The sequence below is a fragment of the Pogona vitticeps genome, chromosome 2 (genome assembly GCF_051106095.1).
Source record: "Pogona vitticeps strain Pit_001003342236 chromosome 2, PviZW2.1, whole genome shotgun sequence".
Taxonomy (NCBI): domain Eukaryota; kingdom Metazoa; phylum Chordata; class Lepidosauria; order Squamata; family Agamidae; genus Pogona; species Pogona vitticeps.
The window spans coordinates 241,107,186-241,119,779 of NC_135784.1; the positions used below are offsets into that span (position 1 = coordinate 241,107,186).

Genomic DNA, 12,594 nt, shown 5'->3' on the forward strand with positions numbered 1-12,594 from the left:
ATGGTTCAGACCGCACTTCACTAAGCATGACTCTTCGCTGTGGTAAACATGCCATGCATTAATAGTTTACATAAATCAAGCCTTTTTTTTTCCAGTTTCCTCCATGCAACACAACAGTGCAGCTATCCTATTCAGATGCGGCTCTGTTGATTTGTCATTCTTAGAACATATTTACAGAGAACTAGGGCTTTGGAAACAACTTTGAAAAGGATCTATTTTCTGGTAAACATGCTCTGGACCACACTTCTATTTTCACTTTTAGATTGTTAACTAAGAACCACTTATGGCAACAGGCTCTCAGTTAGCCCTACCAATTCTCACACTCTTACTCACCCCTATTTGCTTTCAAGTACAATTTGCTCACCTTTAACTGTTGGCAGTTTAGGAACACTTAATTCTGCTGATTCAGGCAGAGTTGATTTCTTCTTTGTGCACCTCAACATAAAATACTCCATCCTGCACAGTATCTCCCCAGAGACACATAGTTTTTGGATGGTGGAGACTGGCAAGGAAATGCAGTTCTTAATTAACACCACATAAGGAAGCAAATAGGCTGGAGGCAATTCTTCAAGACCATGTTTCTGCTGCATTCGAAAAATAACACTTTTGCTTTTTGACATAAGCAGGTGTTTGGAATGTATACGCATGGAAGTGCCTTTGTCTTTTCGTCTGTCTTTTAGAGAAGCAGGTTTTTCTTTTACAACATCCTCCTTCTCAGGCCTGACAAGGGAAGGGTGATGAAGCTCCTTGATGCCCAAGACATTGCTTTTACCACGTTCTGCAGTCTTCTTGTAAGATTTTACAATTGAATGAATAGCATGGAAAAGGGATGCGTGAGACTCTATAAGAGTCAAATGCTTCTGATCCTTTTTAAGGTTTCCATAGACCAGCAGCAGTTCCGATATCTGAACAAAAACAACAACACAAGTCTTTCTGCATGAAGCTGTGAAGAGACGGATGCAGTAGTTTGAGAATATCTAACCCACCTTTTCATCTATTAATTTCTTCAGTTCGTTAACCACAAAAGCTGAGAGCGCAATGCAAAATATGCATACAAAAAAATCAATCTAGTAAACCCTAGTAACAGCAGCAGCAACAACAAAAAACAGCAAATCTGAACATCAGCAAAAGTAATCATTCAATGATCTTCAAAAGCTGTCTGGAAGAGAGTGTCACATTTGCCTGGCTCCAAATGGAAGGACAGGGAACAAAGTTCCATAGCCGCTATGTGATGAATACTAAACAACAACAACTTTCTAGTTCTCTACGATTTGCAAAGCCGCACTATGCTGGAATTTTTTGCTGAAATGTCACCTGGCACTAGCAATATTCCAGTGAAAGTGATACCCTATTCTTGTTTTTCCCCATTGTTGTTGTTGTTGTTGTTGTTGTTGTTGTTGTTGCTGCTGCTGCTGCTGCTGCTGCTGCTGCTGCTGCCTGCCTGCGTGTTCTTTTGTACAAGAAACTGCCAAATTCTGTGCAGCTCACTGCCCTTTCTAGGAAATCTTATGTAGGAAAGATGCCCCTTTCTACAAAATTACAGCAATTCGTTACAGATCAGTGTTTCTTCCAGGAAAAAAAGGACAACAAAACATCCAAAGGAATCTCACAAGACTTCCTGGAAGAAAAAAAATACCTTGTAAAAAATGATATCACTATGAGGAGAAAAGAGGGGTTCCCCATTCCACCCCAGTTTCTCATCAAGAATGAGTGGCTGAAAGATTCACACCCCTAGTCTATGGCATGGGTCCTCTGATCAACTGACTGGATGCACACAGCAAGATATCTCCTCAAGATTCCAGTAAACAGACAGGTTTGTATGGAAGGTCCTAGAATTAACCCAGAGCATAAATGCTTTGATTAATTGATTCTGACAAGTCCTGATTTAAAGTGTGCTGGAGCATCCCGCCCGTTTGCTTATACTTAGCTCCACCCACTACCACTAGCAACTAGACTTTGAGCCTGTTGTATCTTCTACAAGGTGAGATCTAAAGTAGGATTGTTCTTGACAACTGAGAATCTTTAGTTTTGACATCTACTTAACTTAACCGAAGGGTGTACAACTTCTGGGGCCCGAGATGCCAAATTGCCACCCTCCCCATCAAAGCTTGGACACGATGCATTTATTTAACATACAAACAGTGCAATAATTACTTTTGTGTTAAAAAGAGGACAAGCTTTAGCGCTGACTTGTTAAGTCTAACACATCACTTCCAAATGGCTCCCAATACAACTGCACCACTCGATCAGCATACTGCTGAGATTTCATGGCATGATCGTGATTTTGTACCTTTAAAGCAACTACTTCTGTATCAAAGTGAAGCACTCATGGAGCACACACCTTGTTTGCAAGCCAATTAGTGCTTTCAGGAGGCTTTTAGAAGCTGGGAGCTGGCTCACAAATAAGAATCAGGCTCTCAGAGTACTTTGCTTTCATGTGTAAGTGGCTGCTTTAGAAGTTACAATACAGTATGTCTTTTTGCACAGCAGGAGCAATGGCACTAGGGATTCTGAGGGTCACAAAGGCACCTGCATGTAGCCTGCCTGTTGTTTCGCCTGTTACACTCACAAGAGGAACCAAGCAAAGGTATACAGGCTATACACTCCGGCATGTAGCTTGCCAGGATTTGCCGGTATCCTGGCTCTCCATTGTATGTACTGTATATAAAGCAATGGATCAAAACTTCAGTGGTGTGGATCTGGAAAACTTTAGGAATACTTCTGCCATAACAACTGGGACACATTTCTTTCAGTGGCGCTAATACAATAAGTCAGCATGCACAGGTGTATAATGGGGATTTGTTAAGACAACTGCATAAGTTCCATTAATTCAAGCGAGACTATTCTAACTACAACTTACATTAGCATAGTAAGTCCCAGTTAGAGAAGGCCCATTTGAATCAATTAAACTTTTGGAACCTTAATACAATCACCATGAAGCCACTGATTCAATGGGCCTTGTCTAATGTGATTTACTTACACTGAGCATCAGGATTTTGGCCACTATTTACTTACTTGCATTTCCTTTGATTTCACAAACTAGCATCAAATCAAAGAGAACATCCCATGCTGTTATTTTTATTTTTAGAAGTTAACCGTCCATAAAGCTGGATGTGCCACTGAAGGACCACTGTAACTGGGCCATACTGATCGTGTGGTCTGCACAATCCCCATTATAGGAAGTATGCTGTTTCAGAGATGAATAATCTAGTGGAAGCCAGTTCTGGCAAGTTGGTGCACACTAAAATGCTTGTGACAACATCATAATTTGATTTTGAAAGCACACAATTTTGTTAAAAATAAATGGAACAGAAGCATGTAAGAAGCGTAAAAGATTGCCTAATTCCGTTTTCATTGCAAAACACTCACACTGCAGCTAGAGGAAAAGGACTCCTCCTTCTTGCTGCTCACTGTTGGCTCTCCATCTTCAGTTTGACTACTGGTGGCAGCACTTTGCTGAAAATCAGACAAGAACAATGTGCTTAGAGTAGTGGCATTGTATTTCTTTTAAAGACTCTTAAAGAATGTAACTTTGATTCACTCTGCACCTTGACCTGGGTTGATGGGTATGGGTGTCATTTGGTCTTTTACTGTGGACAGAAGAATGTCTTGGGCTCTGACTGTGACCAGAATTGAAGAAAAGGTCCATTGGAAACAAGACAATTCCAGGTATTACAGTGAATGAAAGGTACATGTAATGTATATAGACTGCTGTAGAGTTACTTGAGATAATCTTATAATATTTGATCCTGACTGCCGTTCTGGCAAGTGCCTTACTTACTAAATTGTACATGGCTTCCTTCAATTTGAAACAGAAGTTTTGTTTTGGCATATTTGCCCATTATTTTCTTTTGCCAAGGTATCCAACAGCCTATAAATATAGTTCAACAAACCTTTCTGTTATGTCAAATTTATCACTTCAAGAGGCATTAAGAATAATGTAAATTGCATCATCTTTGAAGGTAAAAAGGTAAAGGTTCCCCTTGACAATTTTTGTCCAGTCGTGTCCGACTCTAGGGGGCGGCGCTCATCCCGCTCTTCAAGCCATAGAGCCAGCGTTTGTCCGAAGACAATCTTTCCGTGGTCACATGGCCAGTGTGATTTAGACACGGAACGGTGTTTACCTTCCCACCGAGATGGTACCTATTTATCTACTCGCATTTGCATGCTTTCAAACCGCTAGGTTGGCGGGAGCTGGGACAAGCAACGGGCGCTCACTCCGTTGTGTGGATTCGATCTTACGACTGCTTGGTCTTCTGACCCTGCAGCACAGGCTTCTGCGGTTTAGCCCACAGCGCCACCACGTCCCCTATCATCTTTGAATCTTATTAGTTAAATTACAACTTTGCACCTGTATAAAACTTGATCTGCTGTTAATAATTAAATTCATTTAACAGTAAACCCTAGAAAGAAAATCTTCTTTCTTTGAACAGAATGCAAATTCTAGTCTTTAAAGATACAATTGAATTAGAAACTCACTTTGTGACCATTAAGCCCTTACAGAAAAGAAACAGAGACAGGATAAATAATCATAAATTTCATCCTGGACTCTAAAATAGCTTCTCTAATTTGGTTCTATTTGATATGTACCATATTTTCTTAGCAACTCATCCAATAAAACCTATTCTTTCAAAAGAATTAAGGGCCATCTTAATTCAGTTATTTTCATATTTCCATACAACAGTGACTGAACTTGATTTTGCTTAATCAGAATTTGGCATCTTGAAAAAACAGAAAATAATTTTGAGAAGAATATTCATCTTTACTACAGTGGCTAGTATCCTGTTGGTGCAGATCTACATGTATAGGGCTGATGATATCAACAACTGAGGGCTTTTATCTTTAATTAAACTTTGGTTTATGTTTGTTGTACTTTCATGGTATTTTGCCTAATGTGGAACTTAGAACTAATTGACTGCAAACCATTTACTCACCTGTAGCTGGATACGATGCACGTAAGTACTCAGAACTACTTCTGAAGTTACTTTGCTGTGCAGCAGTGGTTAAACTGCTGTACTGCAGCCAAAACTGTGCTCACGACCTGGGGTTCAATCCCAGGTAGCCGGCTCAAGGTTGACTCAGCCTCCTCTCCTTCCGAGGTTGGTAAAATGAGTACCCAGCTTGCTGGGGAGGCAATGTGTAGCCTGCATAATTGTAAACCGCCCAGAGAGTGCTTGAAGCACTATGGGGTGGTATATAAGCAGCACACTTTTGCTTTTTAAATACAGTCATTGCCAAAAATATTCACATGTTCATTTCTTTGGCTTGCGTTGGAACAATACAAAAAAACAGAGATATAGTAATCACACCTGCAACCAGTTAAGATGGAGAAAAGTTGACTCAACCTTTGTGTTGTGTGTTACACTGAGCATGGAGAAAAGAATGAAGTGTAAAGAGTCGTCTGTGGATTTGAGAGAAAAAACTGTGGAAAAACATTGACAATCTGAAGGCTACAAGTCCACCTCCAGAGATCTCCTGTGCGCAATATCATCAAGAGTTTTACAGCCCATGGCACTGTAGCTAACCTCCCTGGCCGTGGACGGAAGAGCAAAATTACTGAAAAATTACAACAAAGGGTTGTTTGAATGGTGGATACAGAACCCAGATTAACTTCCCAACAAATTCAAGCTGATCTGCAGACACAGGGTACAATACTGTCAGCTTGCACTATCCATCGCCATCTGAATGAAAAGGTGATGGATGGAAGGAGACCCAGGAGGACACCACTGCTGACACAAAGGCATAAAAAAGCAAGACTGGAGTATGCCAAAACTTATGAGACAAACCATAATCCTTCTGGGAGAACGTACTGTGGACAGATGAGACAAAAGTAGAGGGGTTTTTTTGGTCAAGGATATCATGGCACTGTTTATAGAAAAAGAAATGAGGCCCTCCAAGAAAAAGAACACAGTCCCTACAGTCAAACATGGTGGAGGTCCAAAGATGTTTTGGGGTTGCTTTGCTGCTTCTGGCACTGGATGCCTTGACTGTGTGAATGGTATCATGAAATCTGATGATTACCAAAGAATTCTGGGGTGCAACGTAGCAGCCAGTGTCAGAAAGCTGCATCTCCACCAGAGGTCATAGGTCTGCCAGCAGGACAATGAGCCCCAACACACTTCCAAAAGCACTCAGAAATGGTTACAAAGTGCTGGAGAGTTCTGAAATGGCCAGCAATGAGTCCAGATCTGAATCCCATAGAACACCTGCGGAAAGATCTCAAAACAGCAGTTGAGAGAAGGCATCCTTCAAATCTGAAGGCCCTGGAGCAGTCTGCAAAAGAAGAGTGGTCCAAAATTCTAGTAGAGAGGTGTAAGAAACTCGTTAATGGTTACAGGAAGTGATTGATTTCAGTTCTTTTTTCCAAAGGGGGTACAACCAAATATTAAGTTAAGGGCGCCAATAATTTTGGCCAGTGCATTTTTGGGTTTCTGTGTGGGATTGTATCAGATTTGACTTTTCTTCTGGTTTTTTTGTGTTGTTCCAACGCAAACCAAAGAACTGAACATATAAATACCAGAACATTTGCAACTGCAACAATTTTCTGAGAGAAGGGTTGCATTTTCTGACAGAGTTGAAAGGGTGCCAATATTTTTGGCCATGACTGTAGTTGCTTTCTAAGGGCATTCTGAAAGGAATTTTCCAAATTTTATTCCAGTCCCATATCTATCCTAAATGGTAAAGGAAGCATTATTTCGTTTCATCTTTTGCAGTTTTCTCACAGCTGTCAAAGAGTAGCCACATTAGTTTCCAGCAGCAAAATAAAAGAGTAATGTGACATCTTTAATACTAACCATACTAACAGCTTAATTAAAGCATGAATTTTCATTGATACTGTGTCTGCAAAAGCTCATACTATAATAAATCTGTTAGTTTTAAAGATGTGATATGTCCATAAGTATTTCCAATGCATTGGTATGACATTTATATGAAATGGCCACCAGCAGGAATTCAGAAAGTATTTTTTTTTGCCATTAATTAACCAACGCAGCCCAACACACTGAAGTACTTTTGCAGTAACAATACTACAGATATTTGCAACTTAATTTGTAATGCAAGAAATTCCTTTTACAAAATAACATTTCAAGCTCTGTCCAATGTTAGGGTCAGCTCTCTTAGCTGGGAGTATAAACCCATACAAAATTGTTGGAGAAACACAAGAACAATGATTCTGCTGACAGTTACAGATTAACGTGAATACCCTGCGATGCCATTTATATGACAGTTGACCATTTACCAGTTCTACAAGTTATCTTATACAATTTTATGATAGTTTTCTTAAGGAAGAAAACAAGATTTTAATAAGCAACTCAGTAGTGGGAGTTGCCATGCTAACAGCTGCATACTGGAAAAATTCAATAATACACTTACTTGATGAATACAACAGGAACAACTGACACATATGTATTTCTTTTCTACTTTTACAAAAGATTAAAAAAAGAAAGCTTGTACAAAAAACTCTGGAATTGCCTGCCACCCCCCACCCTCTGCACTGTGAATCACTCACGCTGCAGCTTAATGCATCCTTCCCTTCATTATCCATCAGCTCCTCTTCTTTCACTTGAGTCATGGTGGCTGCATTTTGCTGGCAAAGCAAGGAGAGAAAACCAAACATACAGCATTTTAAATATTAATCAGTTTTGGAAATTAAAAATGCAACCATAACAATAATTATAAATATTGGCCAGCTGGGTACGAGCTTTCAGAGCATGAGCCCACTTTGTCTCCTGCATTGTTGAAGCAGAGTGAGAAAGCTGTGGATATACAGTGGACCCTTGACTTACAGACGGCTTGACTTACAGACTTTTTGAGTTACAGACTTCTCTGGCCGCAAAATTTAGGTTTGACTTGCAGATTGAGATTTGACTTACAGACCAGAAAAAAACCAAAATGGAACAAAAACGGCCTGTTACGGGATTAATCGGTTTTCAATGCACTGTAGGTCAATGGAGACTTGACTTACAGACTTTTTGACTTGAGAAGCGCCTTCCAATACGGGTTAAGTTCTCAAGTCAAGACCCCACTGTACATATAGGGACCCACAGGAAGTGCAGAGAAAAATACACAAGTCAGTTAAAAAGAAAAAGAAAAATCATGTGTCATCAAGTCAATTGTGACCTATGGTGACACTTTTCTGGGTTTTCTAGGTAGAAAAGACTCCTTAGAAGTAGTTCCCTTCTTCTGGGGGCATCCTGGGACCTTGCAGCTTGCCCAAGGCCACACAGGCTAGTTCTACCCCCAGGAGGCACAGTGCGGAATGGATCTCTCAACCTCTGGCTCTAACCACTGAGCTATCCAGCCATCTTAAAGTGATGCTTAAAGATGAGGGGGGAAAAATAAAGAAATAATCCTGAGAGTTGCAGAGTCATCTGGTAAAAATAGGGGTAGGGGTGTGAAACCACAGCGCAGAGCAATTGCACAATTCATTATTTGTATTCCTTGCAGTATTGAAAATGGAGACAAAAATATAAAAGAAAAGGTATGAAACAAGAAAACATTTAGCTGTTCCAGAAGTGTGGACAACCAAAGCCAAGCCTATAATGCAGCCAATTATCTCAGGCAGCAGTTTTTTGGCACCATGAAAAGACGGTCATTGTTTTAATCTGTTGTGTTTCTACTCTGCCAGAGACACAGAGAAGCATAATGGATTTCTTTTGCCATCATTGCTGAAAGGCAGATTCTGGGTAACGTTTGGTGTCCTAACAAGTTGGGAGTACCATTGACTGGGCTGCCTCAAGGAGCTGCCGTAGGTTGGGTCTGGGGATGACCAAGCCAGGGCATGAAGAGAGAAGCACTCTTCCCTCTTTGATCAAAACAAAAGGCATTTATTCTTTAGAAGCATGATCTATCTCTGGTTTGCTCACTGGCGCTATGTGACAAATATACGTGACAACCAACCAAAGGTTTGAAGTAACTAGCTGGTTACTTAAAGGCACTGCAGCATTCAACTAGTTTTATCAGCCATTTGTTACTTTTTATAAATAAGTTTCATTTTAAAACCAACATAACAAGTAGGTAAAGCTACTTTTTGCATAGTAAGTAATCTTATTTAGTTATTTTCAACTGTTACTTTGAGCCATTTTGGGAGTATTTTGATAGGAATTTTTAAAGTTTTAAACTATTATCTTAATATGAGAACCACTTCATCTTTGGCATTTTTGTAAGCATTTTCAAGCATCAAAAACTAGCCACTACATCAAGTAACATTTCCCTGTATTTTTCATGTGCTGGCAAGCAAACAACAAAGTAATAGTGTATAAGGGATACCCAATGTGGTGAAGTGGATAAAGTGATGGACTGGGATTCAGGAGGCCTGGGTTCAAATCCCTACTCAGCCATGGAAACTGACTGGGCATGTGGGACTGGTAAAAACCACTCTTTAAATATCTCACTTACTTTAAAAGCTCTGTTAGGGTCCCTATGTTGGCTCCAACTGGAAGGTACATTACAACAATAGTGTGTAAAACAATGGATTGTCTTTATGGAGGAAACAATTATGATAATCTAACTGTTTCAAAGTAATTTAGAATGCAACAAGCGGCATTTTTAAAAACAACATTCTCAACTCTGTAACTAACACAAGGGCTTTGATCTTTTTAAATATTCTGAATGGAGGAACATTCTGGGCCATGCTAAATCCCCACTTCAGAAGTCTGAAAAGTGTCTCCCCATAATCTTGTCTGGAAGCTCATGACTGGTGTGTGTGTCATTGTTTCTGATTAAAAACAGACCAAAGAGAAGATCTGTGGGCCCATAGAAATTAATATCCAGAAAGCCAACAGCATACTCCACAGTGTGTTTCACTTAGAAGTAACAGTCCCATGTTTTCAGTTGGGCTTATTCCTAAATTGTTCCACACAAGACTAAAGTCCAAGAGGAACATGTTTATTTTTAAATGTCATTGATTTATTTTAATTGTACTGCACTAAAATTTAATGTTAACTATGTAATTGCATGTATTTTTTATATTTATGCAAATCATGCAATTTACACAACTCCTTTGACAAGCCAGTGTGGTCCAGTCATATTCAGGAGACCTGGGTTCTAATCCTTCCTTTGCCATGGAAACTCACAAGAGGATGGTGGCAACAGTGACCTGTTCTTGGATAGCTTACGTGCCTCAAATACTCTATTAACACCCCACAAAGTTAGGAGCAACTTGATAGTATACAGTGACTCCATTTAAATTTACCCTACCTTTCCTCCAGCAACCTCACGCTGGCAGATGTGGCTCAGCTCTACTGCCACTTTATGCTCACAACATCATCTCCGTAAGGCAGGCTGAGAAGAGTGTATCTGACCCAATATTATACACCGAGTGTCTGGCTGCGTGTAAGGATGCTTTGGCAGTTTTGATCTTATTTCCTCCCTTCATAAACTTTGAGGGGCCCTCCTCAGGAAATCGTTCGCGATGCTCCTGAGAGATTACAACGGGTCAACCAATTCCTTGCAAGTAAATATATTTTCCGAGAAGAAACACTAGGATTGCGTTTGGAGCTAAGCCCATCAGAAGGCTCCGGGGGGGGGGGAATTCGGATTTCCAAATGTGCACAACTGGCTTTTTCTAAAGTTTGTCCACGGGGGGTGGGTGGGGGAGGCTCTTTCTTCAGCATCCATTGCGGGAGTGCCCCAAGGTGAATAACCCTAAAAGGGGGGGGGAGAGATGCCTGCACTTCGATAGTTAAGGAAAATGGGGAGCTGGGAACTCCTTCAGCACCAGACGAAAACCTCTTGGTGCCTAGGAAAAGGAAGGAGGAGATTTACAGATGAAAGGCGGAAGCAAACCCTAGCCGTCGTTTTGCACGCGAACAGGAAAGCAGACAGGGAAACCTGGCCTTATCCGGGCAAGTTATGTACCTTTCCGGAACCCGGATTTAACCGTGGAAGAAAGTAAACAGGGGCTAACCCCGTTTGATCAAGCAGGACGGCAGCCAAGCGGTACAAGCGCGCATGCGCCTCGCGGGGCTATGTTAGATCCTCCGGCGGCCAGGCTCTGGAGCGGAGAGGGGGGGGGATATCTTCCTTTGGACCAATCAGCGTTTCCCAAATTATCTTATTATCACGTCACCATTTTGCCCCTCCAGTGAGGGGGATGAATTGGGGGGGGGGGGGTGTTGGCTGATATTTGGGAGAGAAAAATGAGCTAGACTCAGCCCGTGTTGTTCAAGAGCCTGACAGGAGGCACCCGCCAAACATCCTAGCAAGGGAGAGTAAGCAAGACAAGAACGCGTTGTTGTTGTGGAAATTGTAGTTCGGGAGGTAGCCGGAGGCATCAGTTCTGAGGCTGCGATCCCGAGAATTTATATGGAAATTACCAGTAACTAAACCAAGTGGTATTTACACCAGGCTCTGCCTGCACAGGATCGGGCTACATGCCCTATACATTCAAAGAGGTGGCTCAGGTGTTGTTGTTTAGTCGTGTCCGACTCTTTGTGACCCCATGGACCAGAGCACGCCAGGCCCTCCTGTCTTCCACTGCCTCCCAGAGTTTGGTCAAATTCATGTTGGTAGCTTCGATGACAATGTCCAACCATCTTGTCATCTGTCATCCCCTTCTCTTCTTGCCTTCACACTTTCCCAATATCAGGGTCTTTTCCAGGGAGTCTTCTCTTCTCATGAGATGGCCAAAGTATTGAAGTCTCAGTTTCAGGATCTGTCCTTCCAGTGAGCACTCAGGGTTGATTTCAAGGGGTGGTTCAGGTGTACAAACCTATATAAACACCTGCTGGGTAGTCAGTTACATTGGCCTCTGCAGCCTTCCAGATGTTGTTGAACTACAACTACCAACAGCTCTAGGCAGTACAGCCAATTGAAAGGAATGCTGGGATTTGTAATCTGATATCAGGAAGGCCACCCTCTGAGGACCTCTTTTAACAAATCCTGTTGGTCTTCATTAAGTCCAGCTTCTCTGCTGGCTTCTTCCCTTGCTATTCCCCTTTTCCCCTTGTAAAGGGGCATGGATGTGCAGAACCATTGGTACAGGGAGCAATGGAGATTAATACATCTGACTGACAAAAATCGATGAAACTGTTCTTTCATCTTTGCCCGTTTCACCAGAGTAATGGCCTAGAGACAGCACAGTGCAAGTAATCTGAGTAAAATGAGGGTCCAACTGTCAGTAATACAGTACAGTGGACTCCCTACTTAAGGAATTAATCCGTATTGGAATGGTGGCTGCAAGTCGAAAAGTCTGTAAGTCGAATCTCCATTGACCTACAATGCACTGAAAACTGATTAATCCCATAGCCAGTGGTTTTTATTCTATTTTTATTCCATTTTGGTTTTTTTCTGGTCTGTAAGTCAATTCTCTGGCTGCAAGTCGAATCTAAATTTTGCAGCCAGAGAAGTCTGTAACTCGAAAAGTCTGTAAGTCGAGCCGTCTGTAAATCGAAGGTCCACTGTATTACAATCATGGCATAGTACCCTTAGGCAACTGAAATCAGGATCCAGTGCAGGCAAGTGGGGGGAGAAAAGTGCTTTTGGCAGCACCAGTTGGAAAGGATTTACTTTAGTAACACAGAAAAGCATGAACTGTAGATACAGTAGCTCTGACATATAGTAGGCTAACTGAGCTGGGCAGTTTAAATTTACAGC

At 41.4% G+C, this 12,594-nt stretch overlaps 1 protein-coding gene across 2 annotated transcripts in view; it reads right to left on the reverse strand.

Moving 5' to 3' along the window:
- LOC110085553 (uncharacterized) overlaps positions 1–11,003 on the reverse strand; it is a 31,732-nt gene extending 20,729 nt beyond the window's left edge. The window contains exons 1-4 of one of the 2 annotated variants that reach the window (XM_020805837.3): positions 10,858–11,003; positions 7,508–7,585; positions 3,370–3,456; positions 365–905 (exon numbers count right to left, since the gene is read on the reverse strand). In XM_020805837.3, the coding sequence (XP_020661496.3) occupies positions 365–905; positions 3,370–3,456; positions 7,508–7,570 (691 nt within the window). In that variant the 5' untranslated portion in view covers positions 7,571–7,585; positions 10,858–11,003. Of the gene's footprint in view, positions 1–364; positions 906–3,369; positions 3,457–7,507; positions 7,759–10,857 lie in introns of those variants that run through there. The other variant, XM_078386160.1, reaches the window with a different exon arrangement.
- Between the last annotated feature and the right edge of the window lie 1,591 nt (positions 11,004–12,594).